Source organism: Colius striatus, chromosome 3 (assembly GCF_028858725.1).
Source record: "Colius striatus isolate bColStr4 chromosome 3, bColStr4.1.hap1, whole genome shotgun sequence".
Taxonomy (NCBI): domain Eukaryota; kingdom Metazoa; phylum Chordata; class Aves; order Coliiformes; family Coliidae; genus Colius; species Colius striatus.
Window position 1 is genome coordinate 75,488,261 of NC_084761.1, and position 17,862 is coordinate 75,506,122.

The 17,862-nt window shown below is 43.6% G+C and overlaps 1 protein-coding gene across 9 annotated transcripts in view; it reads right to left on the bottom strand.

Annotated features, from left to right (window-relative positions):
- Positions 1-15,280, bottom strand: part of TBC1D1 (TBC1 domain family member 1) — a 112,478-nt gene extending 97,198 nt beyond the window's left edge. For 4 of the 9 annotated variants that reach the window (XM_061992447.1, XM_061992444.1, XM_061992445.1 and 1 more), the window contains exons 1-2: positions 14,903-15,136; positions 6,960-7,473 (exon numbers count right to left, since the gene is read on the bottom strand). In XM_061992447.1, the coding sequence (XP_061848431.1) occupies positions 6,960-7,376 (417 nt within the window). In that variant the 5' untranslated portion in view covers positions 7,377-7,473; positions 14,903-15,136. The other 5 variants (XM_061992441.1, XM_061992442.1, XM_061992438.1 and 2 more) reach the window with 3 other exon arrangements.
- Positions 15,281-17,862: the final 2,582 nt, after the last annotated feature.

Consider the following 17,862-nt stretch of genomic DNA (forward strand, 5'->3'; position numbering starts at 1 on the left):
CACTGTCAAAGTATGTAGAGACATGATTAAGGAAGCTAAAGCCCACCCAGAGCTGAGTCTGGCATGGGATGTGAAAGGCAATAAGAAGGGCTTCTATAGCTACATAGGTGTCAAAAGGAAGACTAGGAAATATGTGGGCCTGCTGCTGACTGGAGCACAGGACTTGGAAAATGCTGAGGTAGCAAATGCCCTTTCACCCAGACTTCTGCGAAACCATTAAGTTTAAAACTGTTTTTCTTTATTTACAATAAATGATCTTTAGAGGTCCCTTTCAACCCCTACCATTCTGTGATTGTGTGATTCTGTGTGACAGTACAACCTTCACTTGTCTTAAATCTAAACTAGCTCCAGGGCATTATCAGGTAACTAGTGTCCAGTATTCTATTTGCCAGCCAAAACACCCATGAAACAAGATTAAACATACCTAAGTAAACCAAATCCTTTGATATACCAATGAAAGAACAACGTAATAGCACACAAATTTGTCTTCCAAACTGTCGTGGTTTGGCCCAGCTAGCACAACAGCACCACGACAGTTTCTTGCTCGATGCCCCCATTCACCCCCACCCTCGTTAAGATGGCGGAGGACCCAGTGAAATGGGAGTAAAAAGATAAGCAAGATTGTTGTGGATTGAGACAAGGGCAGGGAGGGCTCACTGCCAATTATGGTTCTGGGCAAAACAGACTCCAGTACTCGACTTAGAGAGGAAAGTAGGAAAGTTTATTCTACAAGAAACAGAACGGAATAAAAGCAAAAAGGGAGTAGGATGATGAGAAAATTACAACCAGCACTTTAAGATCTCCCTCCCCCATCCCTCCTTTCTTCCTGGGCCCAGCTCACTGCTCCCGATATCTCTACCTCCTCCCCCCGCAACAGCTCAGGGGGGCAGGGAGTGGGGGATGTGGTCAGTCTCTCACAGATGGGCTTTGCCGCTTCTGTCTTCTCAGATGAGGATGACTCCTGGCATTCTTCCGCTGCTCCAACACGGGGTTCCTCCCCCGGAACACAGTCCTTAACAAACTTCTCTGGTGTGGGTTGTTCCCAGCAGCTGTGGCTTCTGCCGATACAGGTTCCCTCACACGGGACACAGTCCTTGGTGAATATCTCTGGCGTGGATTCTTCACCGCGGTTGCAGTTTCTGCAGTTGCAAGGTCCCTCTCTTGGGACAAGGCCTCTTCTGGGCATAAGTTTAATGAGCTGCTTTGTCGTGGGTTCCTCCCCACAGTTGCAGCTGTGGATATTGGGTCCCTTCCTCGGGACAGGGCCTGCTCCGGCCATAGTGATAAAGGGCCCCTCCTTCGGGACAAGGCCTCCTCCGGCCAAAATCACTGTCCCTGGCTTGGGGCCTTTAATGAAGTGAATCGCTGCCACTGGTCCGGGGTCAGCTTTAGCAAAATGAGTTTCTGCCCCTGATGCGGGCTCATTATCAGAATGAGTCTGTACCGCTGATGCGGGGTCTTTAAAGAAATGAAAATAAATCTCAGCTTCACCAGTTCTCTCCATAGAATGCAGGGGAGTCTCTGCTACAGTACACCTCCTCCCTTTCATCACTGACCTTGGAGTCCGCATGGTTGTTTCTCTCACCGTTCCTACTCCTTGCACCACCACCAGCCAGAAGAAGAGAAGAAGGGGCAGAAGAAAGAAAGAAGATGGAGAAAGACACCTCCCCTTCCGGCTTCTTCTTAAAAAGTGATCGTGGAGGCGTCTAATTGGCTCAGCCCCAGAAGTGGGTCTGGCTCAGAGCTGGGGAGAGTTGTGAGCAACTTCTTACAGGAGCCATCTTTGCAGCCCCTTCCCCCTTACCAGAAAAGGCTGTCATGTCAAACCATGACATTCCACCCCTCGCCTTCACGAATTGCTTTTTAAGGAGGTGTTAAAAATCCACCCCTCGTCCCTTCACCAAAGGTAGAACCACTTAAAACCTCAATAGTCAGCAGTACAGTTCATGTTTTGCCCGTTACCACTCCCAATTAGTATCCTTGTCTCAAATTTAATCTGTAATGCTCCAAGTCCCACAGACTCGGGGCCCCACGTTGGGCGCCAATAATGTCGTGGTTTGGCCCAGCTAGCACAACAGCACCACGACAGTTTCTTGCTCGATGCCCCCATTCACCCCCACCCTCGTTAAGATGGCGGAGGACCCAGTGAAATGGGAGTAAAAAGATAAGCAAGATTGTTGTGGATTGAGACAAGGGCAGGGAGGGCTCACTGCCAATTATGGTTCTGGGCAAAACAGACTCCAGTACTCGACTTAGAGAGGAAAGTAGGAAAGTTTATTCTACAAGAAACAGAACGGAATAAAAGCAAAAAGGGAGTAGGATGATGAGAAAATTACAACCAGCACTTTAAGATCTCCCTCCCCCATCCCTCCTTTCTTCCTGGGCCCAGCTCACTGCTCCCGATATCTCTACCTCCTCCCCCCGCAACAGCTCAGGGGGGCAGGGAGTGGGGGATGTGGTCAGTCTCTCACAGATGGGCTTTGCCGCTTCTGTCTTCTCAGATGAGGATGACTCCTGGCATTCTTCCCCTGCTCCAACACGGGGTTCCTCCCCCGGAACACAGTCCTTAACAAACTTCTCTGGTGTGGGTTGTTCCCAGCAGCTGTGGCTTCTGCCGATACAGGTTCCCTCACACGGGACACAGTCCTTGGTGAATATCTCTGGCGTGGATTCTTCACCGCGGTTGCAGTTTCTGCAGTTGCAAGGTCCCTCTCTTGGGACAAGGCCTCTTCTGGGCATAAGTTTAATGAGCTGCTTTGTCGTGGGTTCCTCCCCACAGTTGCAGCTGTGGATATTGGGTCCCTTCCTCGGGACAGGGCCTGCTCCGGCCATAGTGATAAAGGGCCCCTCCTTCGGGACAAGGCCTCCTCCGGCCAAAATCACTGTCCCTGGCTTGGGGCCTTTAATGAAGTGAATCGCTGCCACTGGTCCGGGGTCAGCTTTAGCAAAATGAGTTTCTGCCCCTGATGCGGGCTCATTATCAGAATGAGTCTGTACCGCTGATGCGGGGTCTTTAAAGAAATGAAAATAAATCTCAGCTTCACCAGTTCTCTCCATAGAATGCAGGGGAGTCTCTGCTACAGTACACCTCCTCCCTTTCATCACTGACCTTGGAGTCCGCATGGTTGTTTCTCTCACCGTTCCTACTCCTTGCACCACCACCAGCCAGAAGAAGAGAAGAAGGGGCAGAAGAAAGAAAGAAGATGGAGAAAGACACCTCCCCTTCCGGCTTCTTCTTAAAAAGTGATCGTGGAGGCGTCTAATTGGCTCAGCCCCAGAAGTGGGTCTGGCTCAGAGCTGGGGAGAGTTGTGAGCAACTTCTTACAGGAGCCATCTTTGCAGCCCCTTCCCCCTTACCAGAAAAGGCTGTCATGTCAAACCATGACAAATAAGAAACCATGAAAATAAGAACTGAAATTATTCTTCCTTTATAATGTTTTGGCTATTTTGTATCTGCTGGAGAAGCATATCCTGTGACAGTATGCCCTTAGCTTCTCATTATCTCTCTCTTTCATTCCTCAGAGTGAACAACAGACTAAAGCGAGGTGTCCTACAAGAGGAGAGCAGTGCTGTGTTTGTGGAGAATGAACTCGTGAAGAAAACAGCAGACCTCACCTGCAGTTCTAAACACTTTCAAACTACGCAGACTACAAAAATGCCAATAATTTGTCGTGTAGGTAGTTTTCAACAACAGCGATAGCATCGCAGTTCTATACAATGTAAGCAAGTGTAAGCAAGGTAAGAGGCCCCTGGGAAGACACATAGGCTGGTAGCATGTATATTTTGATTTAAGCTATTGTACTCCTACAATATCCAAGCACCCTGGCCAAGCTGTTCATCTAAGTTGTGTTCTTAAGACAAAGGTACTATCCTGCAAGCACAGATTTACTGCAGAGTTAATTTTTCCTCAGCTTCCACCATTACTCAACACAGCATGTATAATCCCCACGTGTGACCTATTAGTAAGCTCCCTGCAGGCGACAGAATTGAATCAGCTCCATTCCTGAGCACCTATGAGGAATATGCATTAATGTTCCAGCCCCATCCTCAGGCAGAAATTAATCATGAGGCCGCATCAGAATTTTCACAGAATGAGGGTGAAGAGATAAGAAACTCCACTGTCTGTAACTAATGGAAACTTACTGTGGTTACAAATGAAAAGAAGGAAGGAAGGCTCCAGAATCCATATCCCACAGATCTGCTTAGAGAGGGAACTCTAATCCATAAGAGAAGCTCTCCCTAGGCAAAGTAAACCTATGCTTTTAGTACTAAGTGGAGCAGGATGATATCTGTATGCACATGCTTGTTTTCAAGTAATGTGACGAGAAGCACTTTGCCAGGAAAGCTTCTCTCATCCTTCCTTACTTAGTGCTACACCAGCAAGGACGTGGTCCATGTACTGCCATCATGATGCACGTATTTATCAAGATCTTACAGACTGAAGACAAAGATCACAAAAGGGTGCTGCCTTTTCTCTCACTTCTGAAGTGAAGCAGAACAAAGAACTCCTTGCAAAGAATCCCGACATTATTTAGTATTAGTTACCTGTCTATTAATTTCTTCCCTAAAGTGAGTATGTTAGTAATGGAGCAACAATGAACCAACTGCCCTGTAGTCATACACAGGAAAAACACTGCATGAGTTTCCAATTCTAGATTGAGTTCATCAATTCAAGATTTCAGCTAAACATCATCCAGCAAAAAAAACTTCATCTCCCATTAATAAAATACTTTTATATTAAACAGTAAAATAAACCCTCACTAATCAAGTGTATGTTCTTGCTCAATTTCTATATATAAAGGAGTTCTATATATAAGGAGTTAACTACAGTTAATAGACTGCAGGTATCAGCAATGCTGATGCTAAAAGCCCAACCATTCCTCATTTTCTGTACTTTCTACCACCTCCTGTGCTATATTTGTTACAAGGTATAGGTATACAGTACACTTGTGTGCTTTCAAGATGGACATCTGCAAAACAGGTAATATCAGTTCACTCCTCTTGATAAATACACAAACACCAGTTAGCTAAAAGGCACTATATGACAATTATCAGGGCAGAGTAACAACACTTTATAAAACATAAGGGACAAAAGGTAAATCAATCAGAAATTACACTGAATTTAAGTAAAGGGCTTCAGTTTGGAAGATAAGAACACTTAGCATTTCCATTATTCCTTTGTTAAAATTTAGGGCCAATCAAATTTAGATCAATCAGAAATTACATTGAATTTAAATAAAGGGCTTCAGTTGCAAGATAAGAAGACCTGGCATTTCCATTATCCCTTTGATAAAATATAGGGCTCATTAAATGTCTAATGGTTATTAAATGTCTACTTCTTAAACCGCAAAAAAGTCAAGCAAAACAACCCTTGGAATGAAGGGAAGTTAAGAGATTGGGTGGAGGGTAGTTCTTGAAAGGACAGATAGCTGTGTGAGTCTCAGGTTAAGTAAAGTAGGCATCCAAAAATTCAGGGTGTTACCTCCAAAAACATGCAGACATAGCTGCAAATTTAATTTAAAACTTATTTTGTTCACTTTAACTTAAAAAATGTCAAGGAATTTGATAAAACATGAGGAAAAAGTTCTTCAATCTTTTGCTGCAAAAGAAATGCAAAAAAAATGTACTGGAGGTGATCGGTACTGTGTACTCACCATCATCCTGTGAAATCACAAGCAAAAGTAAGTGCAGAAGTAAACTGCAAAATGCATCTACCAAATTCTAGTTAATCCCAGGTTCTGGAACATCTATTCCTTATTTCTGCTCCTTTACATACATAAATTTGGTACTCTACATTTTAACTTGATGGGATTTCTTAGTTGAATGTTTGTGATTTACAAGACATTTGTCTTCTAATTTACCGGAACTGCCTTTTTATCTGGGGGGGAATTTAACTAAAGCTGTTTCCGTATGTTTTGAGCTCTAAGCCTGAGACCATGGATTTGGAACTGCACGACGTTCTGCTATTGGGCAGGTTGGCAGAAATGCCCCATGTGATGTATACTCACATAACACCTCCAAGGTACTTCAGTAGGACAACTATGAGTCAAACATGCAGCTTGTAGAAAGATGTTATTTTCCAACACTATAACTAGAGTTTACAATCAAGAAGTGAAGAATATGTTGCTATTTTGTCCCCAGTAGATCACAGTAACTTTGTGCCCAACCCTACTCACTTTATTCATTCATGAGAGTTATTGTCGCACGTTACTTGCAAACAAAAGAAGAGACTGACTGTTTTTAATGCTTCCACCTTTTCAGCAAGGACACAACCTGCTCCTAGGAAACACAGACTGAGCCAGATCTCACCCACCACGAAACATGCATACCTAGCTCCTGTCTTAGGCCATGCAGCAGCAAGCCTGCATGTCAGAGTCCCACTGTGGCCTCTCTCCCTTCCTCTGTCACCATCTTCCTGTGGATTACAGAGCTAGGGACAGGTTTCCACCATGTTCAGTGGTTGGAGATATGCTACATATGGAGGCTCCACTCTACCCACTCCTTCTGAGAAAGGAGGTGTCTCTATTTCTCAGTCACATAGCCCTCAACTCAGGAAAACAGAAACCTGAGAGGTCCGACTGTAGGATTAGATAAAGTTCACTGTGACTCAAGGGTGAAATCCTAGCCCTAGTAACATCAACATAAAAACTCTCACTGACTTGAGGGCTAAGATTTCAGACCATATCTCAAACTGAAGTGTTTTTAAAGCCAAAAAAATTCAGGCTCTGATTGTGCAGAAGATTTACACACTCTTCACTTCACATACTGAGCAGTTCAAATTCCACTGAACCATTAACATCAAGTAAAGTGACGCTTGTCGGCAAGTTTTAGTGAGATCCAGTCTCTAATTGCAAATACAACCTTAAGATCTTACACTGCAGTGAAAGGTTTCAGACAGCACAAAAGCAGCTCCAGGGTTACTTGCTTTTTTTGGTTTTTTTTGGTTTTTTTTTACTTACTTTTGTCTGATCATCAGCTTTAAATACATAGCAGATACTTTGCTGATTTGCAGCTCCATCCTTTATCAGACAAGCAAAGTAGCTTGGATCGTGGCTGTTGTGAATCAGTTTGTGGACATGCTGTGGCTTGTATTCAAACAAACTGGAACAAATCAAAGGATCCCAGAGCTGGATTTTCCCTGTGTCTGGTTCACATCGCAGACTCGCTGGTGAAACATGAAGTCGGATTTGGCTGAAGCTAGGCTCTTCTTTGGAAGACTTTGTACTGAGCGTCCGGATCTCTGCCACAATCCAAGGCAGCATTGACATGGTGGTTAGGGAATGCACTGGCAGAGAACCAACAAGCTGGAGACTGAAACTTGCTGAGAAATCACTAGGTGTTTGATACTTTTTAACTTTGAATGTTATTGGCTCCATTTTACAGTCCTTCAGGCAACCGAACTACTTCACCAGTCTTTTAGTTCCATGGAATGATGATGTCTGGACGGTTCCTTTACTTAGGAACAGAAAAGTTCTGCAAGGAAAAGAAATAGTTATGTAGGAGCTGGAACCCTATTAAAAATGAACTGTCAGTAACACAAATAACAGCAGAAGAGGCATACCACCACGACCTAATCTAGCACATTTCCCCTACATTAGGCCTTACTATTTCAGGTCCAACAAACATTACTGTACTAAATGCACTGCTTGGAAAAACGTCAGTACTAATTTAAAAATTGTTTTACAAGTACCCTTGCTGAACCATCTAATGAGCAACTAAATTCAAAAATGTGTGTTCATTTTAGCCTGTGTCTGTTCCGTGGGCAGGCATGTGTGGATCACACTGGCATATTTCAATCCTATTATCATAGAAAGAACCCACCTGAGCTATTCTGACCTTCATGACAGGTAAGTCAGTGCTTGCTGAAACACTTTCACATTTGGGAAGAAAAAAAAAGGTCACCTTTCCTGTTCATAAGTGGACAACTTTAAATTTGGCTACTAACATGGAGCTATTTCTCTGAGTACAGTTTGACAAGTGATCACGAGCTGTTACCAACCAGACTTTTTCATTAAATAACACACCAAAAATCATTGTCATATGAAAAAGCTAGCAGCGGTCAGCCGACTGATCACTGATAAAGCTGTCAGATAGCAGAGATGAGCAACAATCCCGACAGCATCCCACTTTTTTTAAAAAGCAGATCATGGTTCACGATTCCTGATGACATTTTAAGGAATACTTTCTGTTTGCCACATTGATATTGTACTATTTTCATTTGTTAAAATATCAAATGCAACCAAGTTACATGCAACCCAGTTATAACCAGCACTGCTACCACTACTACTACAACATATTAGTAGTTTTAGTAACAAAATCCAGTAATTGCATTTATCTATCCATTTTGGTTTGCAAAATATAGCCTATGAAAACACACAGATTGGCATTTGTTATACCACCATGTTTTAACTCCTCATCAATTGACCTTGGTTTCAGCTGTCACATGATTTTGTGCGAGACTGATGAGAAGCTGACAGGCCTATAATTGCCTGTGTTTAAATACCATGACACTAGTTTACTGTCAGCCTTCTGAGTTTCCCATGAAAAGACCTATTAAAAACAATATAATCAGTCCAAAGAATTCCTTACAAAACATTTTTAATTATATTTGAACAAGTATTTAATTAATAGCATCTGTTTACTCTGGCAACAATATTTCATGTCTTTGTTAATCCACAAACATAATCAAAAATAGCAGGATTTTTCTCATGAGTTTTCATTAAACTTTGTCCTTTAGTTGTCCTTGTAAATATAATTTCAAGCTAAGTTTCTAACAGTGTTTCACCTTGTTGAAAATGAAAGGAAATCTTACGATTAAAACAAAAAAACCCTTTAAAAACACACTTTAAAAAATCAAGATAGAAATTGATTTTGTACTAAACAAGTGTTTTAAAATACAACCAATTTTCAGATGGCTGAGTGGGGAGAAATGTGGCAAACTGTGAAAACGAGAAAACAGCAGAAACCACATGTTTGGGTACATCTACTTTTTTTTTTTTTTGGAACTTCTGCATCTTTTGATAAATGAATTCTGTGGCAACATTACCGGTTCCAAGGATACAAAATTTAACAAGAGATTCCAACAATACAGGTTTTATAGACAATACATGAAGAAATGATCATAAGCAGCATCCTAAATGCGTAGAACAATTTTTTTAAAACCCTTTTTATAAAGCAGGGCAAGGGAGAGGTATGGGAAAAAGAGCAATGAAAATCCAGAATTTGTATGCCTTGTTTCAACTACACTCCAATTCTTTTTCAATCTTATTTTGTTTGTTTGTTTGTTTCACAAACAAGCAAGAAAACAACCATCTTTAATAAAATAGCATTGCATTGTGTGGGATAGCAGCTTCAGGAAACATTTTGATATCTTACCAGTGCAGACTGCTAAGCATATTTATCATTATAGTTTTACATCTGTCAGGAATCAAACTGGTCTCTTCTTCTTTCGCAAAGTATTACAATTTTTTTCTCCTGAGCTGTAACAACGAAAAATTAGTTCATCAGCTGCAGGGAAGAAGACTGGATTTATTTGTAAGTACAACGGTGTGTAGTCTGAGACACATAAAAATTGAGCTTTTACCTTTCAGCACTCCTGGCGTTTAGTGGCTTACAGAATGATCTTAGGATATGAAAGCCTAAGAAAACTCCATTCTAAGTTGAAAACAGGAGAACAAAGTACTGCACGGGTGACGATCTATTAGCCACGTACCTTCTGTAACCATATTTCTCAACTGTGTTTTCTCAGAACTCTTTTAAACAAAATGCAACTAAATAAAATGCATGTAAAAAATACAACAGTCACCCTAATTTAAATCAACTTTCCAAGGAAGGTAAGTTTCCTTTGGATTACAACCATCTACCATGCTCTTTTATCTCTGACATACAAGGCACTGCAGGCTCAAGTAGAAATAAATATCACAATGCAAAGCAGTATTTGCATGCTAACTCTAAGGTCTGAACAGTATGTATAAAAAAACCCCCGATGAGTTGATACTCTGTCATGTTTCAACAAACACTGTACTGCTGGAATGTATTTAATGTAAATGCAAAGTCAACACCATAAATACTTCAATGTCTATCTTTGTTACTTCTAAAGAAAAGACAGTTAATACTAAATCAAAACAATTGACTAGAAGTCACAATGCTAAGTTTTTTTCCCTACTGTTAAGAGGGGCTAAAAGTGCAGTTTCTCAGAGCACAAATTTAGCACTATCAGAAAGTCTCCTTATCTAACTTGTATTGCTCTGTATATTACTGTTCTGCATGTTTCATCTCCCTTTTCCAGCCATTCTTTCTTTGTTTTCTCCTCATATCATCTTAATTTACATGACAGTCCCACCAGAAATTATATTGATTTCATGCTGCTGGCATTAATGTCCTTTAAATTTATACCAAAGACTAAGTTTTACTTCAAGACTACGAAGTATTTACACACATGCTTAATTTAGACCTAAAAATAGTTTTGTTCATCTCAGCAGACCTACTCCCAGACATAAATTTGGCATACATTATGGCCAAAAGGTGTCATGCCCTGAGCCCACCCATGCCTGCCCTTACTCCACCACTTGGAATTTTGGCACCTCGCTGGTTGCCACCACTCAGTTCATCACCACTTGGCTCTACAGGTGCAGTACCCATTTACCACCCATATTAGCAGAGTAGGCTCAAACAAGTTTCCTCTTCCTCTTAAGTGTCTGACCAATTAACTAACCAGCAGCTTCTTCAGAGCAAAAGTTTATTTCCCCTTTAATCCAACACAGAACAGAAGAGGTTGTTTCCTTTCACCTAAACCTTGATCTTCACTTGACAGCTTTAAGTGCTGTTCAGCTGGGTTACTCTGGGCTGGGAGAAGACTGCCAGGCATTGCTTGGCACATAGGCTGAATGCTGTGCTCATGGACATAACTGGGGCAGCTTCTCTTTCTCCCCTCCATCAACATCTTCTGAAAGACTTCCATTGTTGCTGCACTTAAGAGCTGAGAGGAGCCTGAGTGGCACTCCTCAGCTAACAGCTTTGCTGCTGTCTGAGAAATGTTAATATTCTCCAAATTCTATGTGAATTTGGTCACTGTTTAACCTGCTTTGATTTAGCTCCATTTGCTCCACTGGCATAAAAACAGACAGGCACACTGTAGTACATATGATATTTACACAAACCACACTAACAAATCTAACCCCTCTTCCTACACTATGAGAGACTGACTCACTAATGTGAAAGACAGTTAGGGTGACTGACATACATGAACTCTCTGTCCTCAACTTCTCTTTCATTGTGATCAACCCAGTCACTTTGCACAAGCAAAGAAAATGCTTAGAAAGCATGCAAAACTACACTGACAGTCCTGTTCTAGCAGAATTTGACACTGGTTTCTTTTTAAAATACAAAAATACTCTCTCTCAAGCTCCTGTTCTCCCAAATTAATCTGTATTCTTATCATGTCATCAGAAGCTAAAAGGGATGCCTTCAGAGAGAAGTTGGGGTGATGGTAGGATATCACGACGGGGACTGCTACAAAAATTAATTCTACAGCCACTCTGGACCCTGGGTTCTCCCTGCATGAAGGCACATGTCTACATACAAGGTACAAGCAGTTGTGCATCATGTAGGACAACATTCCTCAAAACTCAACATCTCTCAAGAAAGCAAAGATTTCATCATAAGGACACAGTACAGGCCCTGGGTGTCATTTGGTTAGATGGGTCTGAGTCAGCTCTGAAGTAAGGAAGGAGAATCTTCATAGGGATATAAAGAATAGGCTGTGTTATTAACTGGGAGAGTAGGGCCCTGGAAATCAGGTTTTGGTAGTTGGGTGAAAACCAAGCAGATTTGGGATGGACTCAAACTAATACAGAAAAAAAGGCAAAGAAGGGAGAGAGATTGTTGTAAACCTGAAGAACATTTTTTTAAAAAAACCAAAAGAAACGGCAGAAATGACAACAGTGGTGAAGAGTTATCCTCTGTTGTTTCTTCTGGACTGGACTAAATTCCATGCAGACAAGAGGCCAAAAGTTTCAGATCTTTATTCAGAATACAAGTAACTGTTGACCTAAGCAATCCTTCACTCCCTTCCAGCTCTTCCCCTTGTTTGGTAGCAACTGGAGTGCAAGGAACACCGCAAAACTGACAAGTTTAGAAGATACATCAAGCAAGGAAGCTAGTCAGAGCTTCCACAAATCAATGATCAAATGAGGAGTTTGACCTGAGTTGTTGAACAGAAAGATTCCAGCTTCCTCAGCCTTTGCAGTTCATCCAAGACAACTGTGCAGTTACTCCACATCAGGCTGCTGACAACAGGCTTTTTTCTGTAAATCAGTTTTCTTTCTCCCCTCCAAGAGGCCAAGCAAAACTTCCAACCATATAGCAAAGTCTTATGAAAAACAGATGGTCTTAAAGAGCACAAATTTGTTCAGCTCTTTTCTGCATAGCATTAGCCCTGCTGACAAATGGAACCAGAGGCACTGGTACTGACTGCACTTCACTGCCGACTATTTTAGCAGAAATATCATACTACTTAAGGATTATGAGGAGCCGTGGCTGGCTGCCAGAGCTCTGGAACGCAAGCCAGAACTAAATACCACTCCTCTCCCTCTCTGTCTGATCCCTGACTGAGATTTACATTGTCTTCACTCATGCTGACAGACTTCTCTATCCACCTAGCAGGATATATTCAAAAACACAAATGGAAGTATGTATTTGGCCTGTCACACAGTCACTGCTGAGGTGAGGTCCTTTTCTGTTTCCATCAATATGCATGAAATGACTCTCTTCTCTGGTACCACAACATAGCATCCATTGGATCACTCCGTGGGGCAGCTAGTTGCAACCTTTATCTTTTGTTCTTGAGGCTTCAAACAACATTTTTGCCCTGTTTTTTGTAGCTAAGATTGTTTAGATATACCTCAGGTTATTCTTAGTTTTAAAATAGTTTTAACCTAACTCAAACTGGCACTTGCAATCATGATTTGCCTTTCTATTGCAAGGGTGTACCTCATAGCTACTTGTTACCTGCTGTTTCCTTCTAGAGCTATTGGCAACAGCATGTGCAAATCCAGAAGTCCATTCACCTCAGAAGTTATTTTTACTTTCCACTCTTTTTTCACTCTTTTTAACAGTACTGACTGTTAAAAGATTCCTTTCAGTGCCATCATCAGCTTCAGACATGGCCCTGAATAATGTGCAAAATCATTTGGTTTTGTGTTTAAAATCACACCTGAAATATTTACCAATACTGACAGCATTCGTATCACTCCTCAAATAGGCTAAAAAAATGTAAATAGACTATTAATTTCAAAATATTCTGGCAATATCGTAATATTGTAAACATATAGGTTTACAGTCACCTATCAAATGAAGTAAATAGCTCAGTGCTCCTGCCCTTGATGCCTGTTCCTATTTCCTTAATAGAGTCCACATAAATTAATACACCAACGATTGAGGTCTTCTGAGTCAGCCTCATAGAAACTTGGGTCGTTCTACCACCACAGTGCACCGAAAAAAGGATCTTTGTAAAAGATTGCTCACAAAGTAAATTACATTCTTAATGCCATTCCTTTTTATTCAATTGCATATCCACAGCCAAAATATTTGCTTCCAACTTTTCAGTTAACCAAATTATCAAGTGAAAAAAGTGTCAAGTCATCAACAGATCATTGAGTTAATTCAGTTTCACATTCCTTCCAGCCTGTCATTTTTCTCACCTACAGGCATTTCTACTTTTGCATATCACCTGTGACTTTCCACATTTCCATAAAACAAGCTGTGACAAATTCCTCTTTCAGCACTTGCAAATGTTAAAAGTATAAACGTATCCAGCTCAGATGTATTTGCTATTCAGGAGATGTATATTTTTATTAATTTTGACCCACAATGTTCTATTCAATCTCTGGGCTTAAGGGCAAGCACAAATCCCACCATCTGTACTACTAAAGGTTGTTACAGCAGATCTGCCATATTTGTCTGTTTCCCAAATACAACGAGCGTATGAAGGTCTCAATCTTTTCAAACTGCGCTATAAATAACCACATGTGTTTCATACCTTTCACGAAGAAGGTTTCAAGCGATCGTTCCCCTGTTAATTTAGTCCACAAAGTTAAAGGGACATAACAATACTGTGCCTGTGTGTGCGGATTTTCACGTTAAACTCAATTCTCCTGCTGTACAAAAGGTCAGTCTTACCCCTATGGGAAGAGTCGTGCTGCTCTAAAAAGGAGGAGGTTCTCTGAGAAGAGCTACGCCGAGCGATTTTGCATTGGTGGGTGAGGAAAGTGCAGGCAAGAGTGAGAAAACGAACTAAAAGCACATCAGGTCAATCGCAGACGAAATTCAAGCAGGTCTTTCGGTTACTCTGAAGAGCAGCCAGCTCTCCCAGGACCCTGCGAGCAGAGAAGCGCGGCCCCGCTGTCCCGCCGTCCCCGCTCCGCTCCGCTCCCGCCCGGCCGCGCCGTCCCGTCCCGCTGCCCCACAAGAGCACTCCTACAGCAAGTGCCAGGACCCCGCCGTGGGCTCCGTGCCGCCCGGCAGCGCGGCCCTGCCCGGAGGGGAGGCGGCAGCCCGCCCTAATCGCGCCACGGGCACGGAGCGGGACCCCGGGCCTGACCCGCCTCACGGCAGTTTTGCTCTCAGCCGGCTGGAGGCTTCAGCCGCCTCCGAGCTTGGGCACAGCGCAGCCCCGCCGCCGCCACCCCTGCCGGGGTGCTTCATTTCTTGCCTCAACTCCTTCACTTCCTCAAAGCTAAAACCGCTCTTCCTCCATCCCCCTCCCCTCCAAAAACGCAGCTCGACCCCTCCAGCGCCGCTGCTCCGGACCGGCCCGCAGCGGGGCTACAGCCGCCCGCACCGCCGCCCCCGCGGGGCCTGCGGCGGGGGCCGGGGCTGACCGGCCGCCGCCACCACCGCTTACCGCCGCCTCGCCGGCGCAGGACGTGCTCGCTCAAGGAAGTGCCTTCGGCGGGCTGCGGCCACGGGCTCCCGGGCGCCGCCTGCCCCGCGGTCCGCTGAGGGGAGAGGGGCAGACACACGGTAATAGATGCCGGGCCGGGAGCCAGGGAGGAGCACGCCCGCGCTCCGGACACCAGCAGCGCGGGCGAAGGGGCTGCTCGCCGCCTCCTCTGGTCGCCCGCGCCGTCTCGCCCCGCCCCGCCCCTACCTGCCGACGGTCCAGGCGGGGGAAGCGCAGCCGCCACGCTCCGGGGCCGCCGCTCGCCGCCTCCCTCCTCCCGCACCGCCGGCGCGGGCAAAAATAGCAACAGGCGGCGGGTCCCCGGCCCGGCGAGGGCGGAGAGGGACAAACGCCCGGCAGAGGCGGCTGGCGGCAGACCGGAGCCCATGCGACAGCGGCAGCGGCAGCTGAACCCCCGCCTCCCGGACCGCTTCGTCCGTCGCGTGGACCATTTCGGCGGCGCTGCCCCATATGTCTGTCACGACGTCTTCTCTCCTCTCACAAGTCTTTGCCGTGGTGAGTCCGGCTGGTCCGCGAGGCTAGCTGAAGCTGCGGACCACTCTCTGGGAGAAGATTGCTCCCAAAACTGGAACTAGCCCGGCACCTGGAATCTGAAGCGGTGAAGTCTCTCCTCGGGTCTGGGCCCTGCCCTGGCCGCGGGGCAGCCTTCTGCAGGCTCACCGTCTCTGAATCACATTTCCACCTTCCTCCCACTTCCTCTATACACAGAAGCCACGCGTGTTTATATACATATGTACATATAATCACCGTAGGAGTGGGCACTAGTTGGGCTTTCAGTTGTCAGAGAGGATAAGGAATGAAGGCTGATAACTTTCTACAAATAACTGAAAGGAGGTTGTAGTGGGATGGGAGTAAGTTTATTATCCCAAGTAATGAATGATAGGACAAGAGGAAATGACCTGAAGTTGCACCAGAGGAGGTTTACGTTGGAGATTGGGAATAACTTTTTCACTGGAAGGGTTGTAAAATGCTGGAACAGGCTGCCCAGGTAGGTGTTGGAGTCACTGTCCCTGGAGAAATTTGAAGGACATGTAGATGAGGTGCAGAGACACGGTTTAGTGATGGGTTTGGCAGTGTGAGGTTAGTGGTTCGACTCTATGATCTTAAAGGTCTTTTCCAACCAAAACGATTCTGTGATCTGCAGTCTTAGTTACACTCCTCTGCAAGTGCTCTTTTCAGATGATCAAGGCACCCTACACACTGATTCTGCAAACCACTTCTGCACTCAATTAATTTTGAGTCTTGGCAGCAAGATCACCAATTTACTTAATCCTAAATCTGTGTGCATTTGTAGAATCAGAGCTTTATTAAGGAAATTTGCTCTGCTGCTGCATGCATGCTGTGCTGGGAAGGAAACAGTCAAGTAAGCCATCAAATGCAAGCACAATGTTGGTCCAGATTATGAAAAACAAGTTACATTTTGGTATGGAGGCTCTTGTAGAGTGTATGGTGGTAGTATCTACACAGCTTTTGCTTGTGAGGTGTGCTTTCATAGGACCGCTGACATGTGAATCAAAGCAGGAAAGCAGCAGTTCCCTCAGAGCACTTGTTCCCAGTCTGTACTCAGTACATGGTTTGCTGCTTCTCCTTCAGACATAGGAATAGCTACAACTGCTTCTTTTCAGTGACAACCCTTACCTTCCTTGAGAAAAAGCATGGCACCTTTTGGCAAACCCCACCTGTCTTATGTTTTTTAAACCATCACAGGTAATGCCCTTAGGCCAGTCATTACCCACCAACCTCAGTATCTGAGACAAGTGTGTCCTTTGCTCATTTTAAGCCTGTTGCCTGAGCATCACTTGCCTCATAATCATGTTCTAGAAGGTTGTGAACTGTAATCCCCACCCAGAAGGCTCCAGGACTTCAGTCAAGGCTCATGCTTTCCCAGATTACCAACCAATGATCTTGGGAGACTTTTTTTACTGCTTCACTGTTGCCCTTCAGAAGGTGATAATGAAACAGTCTTGTAGGATCCTACAAGACCATTTCCTGCTGCTTGGAAAATCCTTGAACAACAACAGAAGTCAATACTACAGCTTCACAAATACAAATCCTTCCTTCCTTGTCCTCTTTGATAGCTGGGAAAGAAACCATTCTGTGCTTGAACTCATTCACAGGGCCCTCTATCATTTTTCCTGTTTGTCATGGTTTAAAATTAACTCTATCCCAGCTGAAACCAGGACACTGTTGTCCTGCTCATATGTTTTAATTCTTTGCCTAGCAGAGGAGGTTTTTTTGTCAAACTACTCATGTTCTGATACAACATTTTATAATCAAAGTGAAATACTTTGGATAAAAACTACACTTATATTAATAGTTCCTTCTGCTCTCCTTTTGAAAAAGTTGCCTTAAAAAAAAGTTGAAATATTTCCTTACAGTTAATAAGAGAGAAGACAAACCCGAAGTGTTTATATTTGGTAAACACCTTGAAAAACTTTTCAGGAACAGTAACTCATTATCTGTTTTAATCCAGCCAGTTTCTATAGTTCTTATTGGTAAGGTGTAGTAAAAATACACCGAGTGCCACAAAAAGAAACCAACTCGACAACAGATTAAAAAGTCATAATAGGAACAATGTATTACCAATGAAATAGAGTGGAGAAATGCAGAGGTCACAGTAAGCATCTGGAGCAAACTCCTCCGTGTTCCACAAGGTCTGGATAAGTGACCATTGATGTCAGTGCTGGCACTATGGACTTAAAACAGTGCTATGACAGACATAAAGCTGTTTGCAGAGAAATAATACACTAGGAAGAGTTTGTCAAAGTTTAAAGCTGTATTGTATGAAACAAAGAACATTTAGATACTAACACCCTTTGGTGTGAGTGGTGATGACAAGGGGAAAAGAAACAACTCACATGGGACAAAAGAGTGCTTCGGAAGAGCCATGTAAAAAGTAA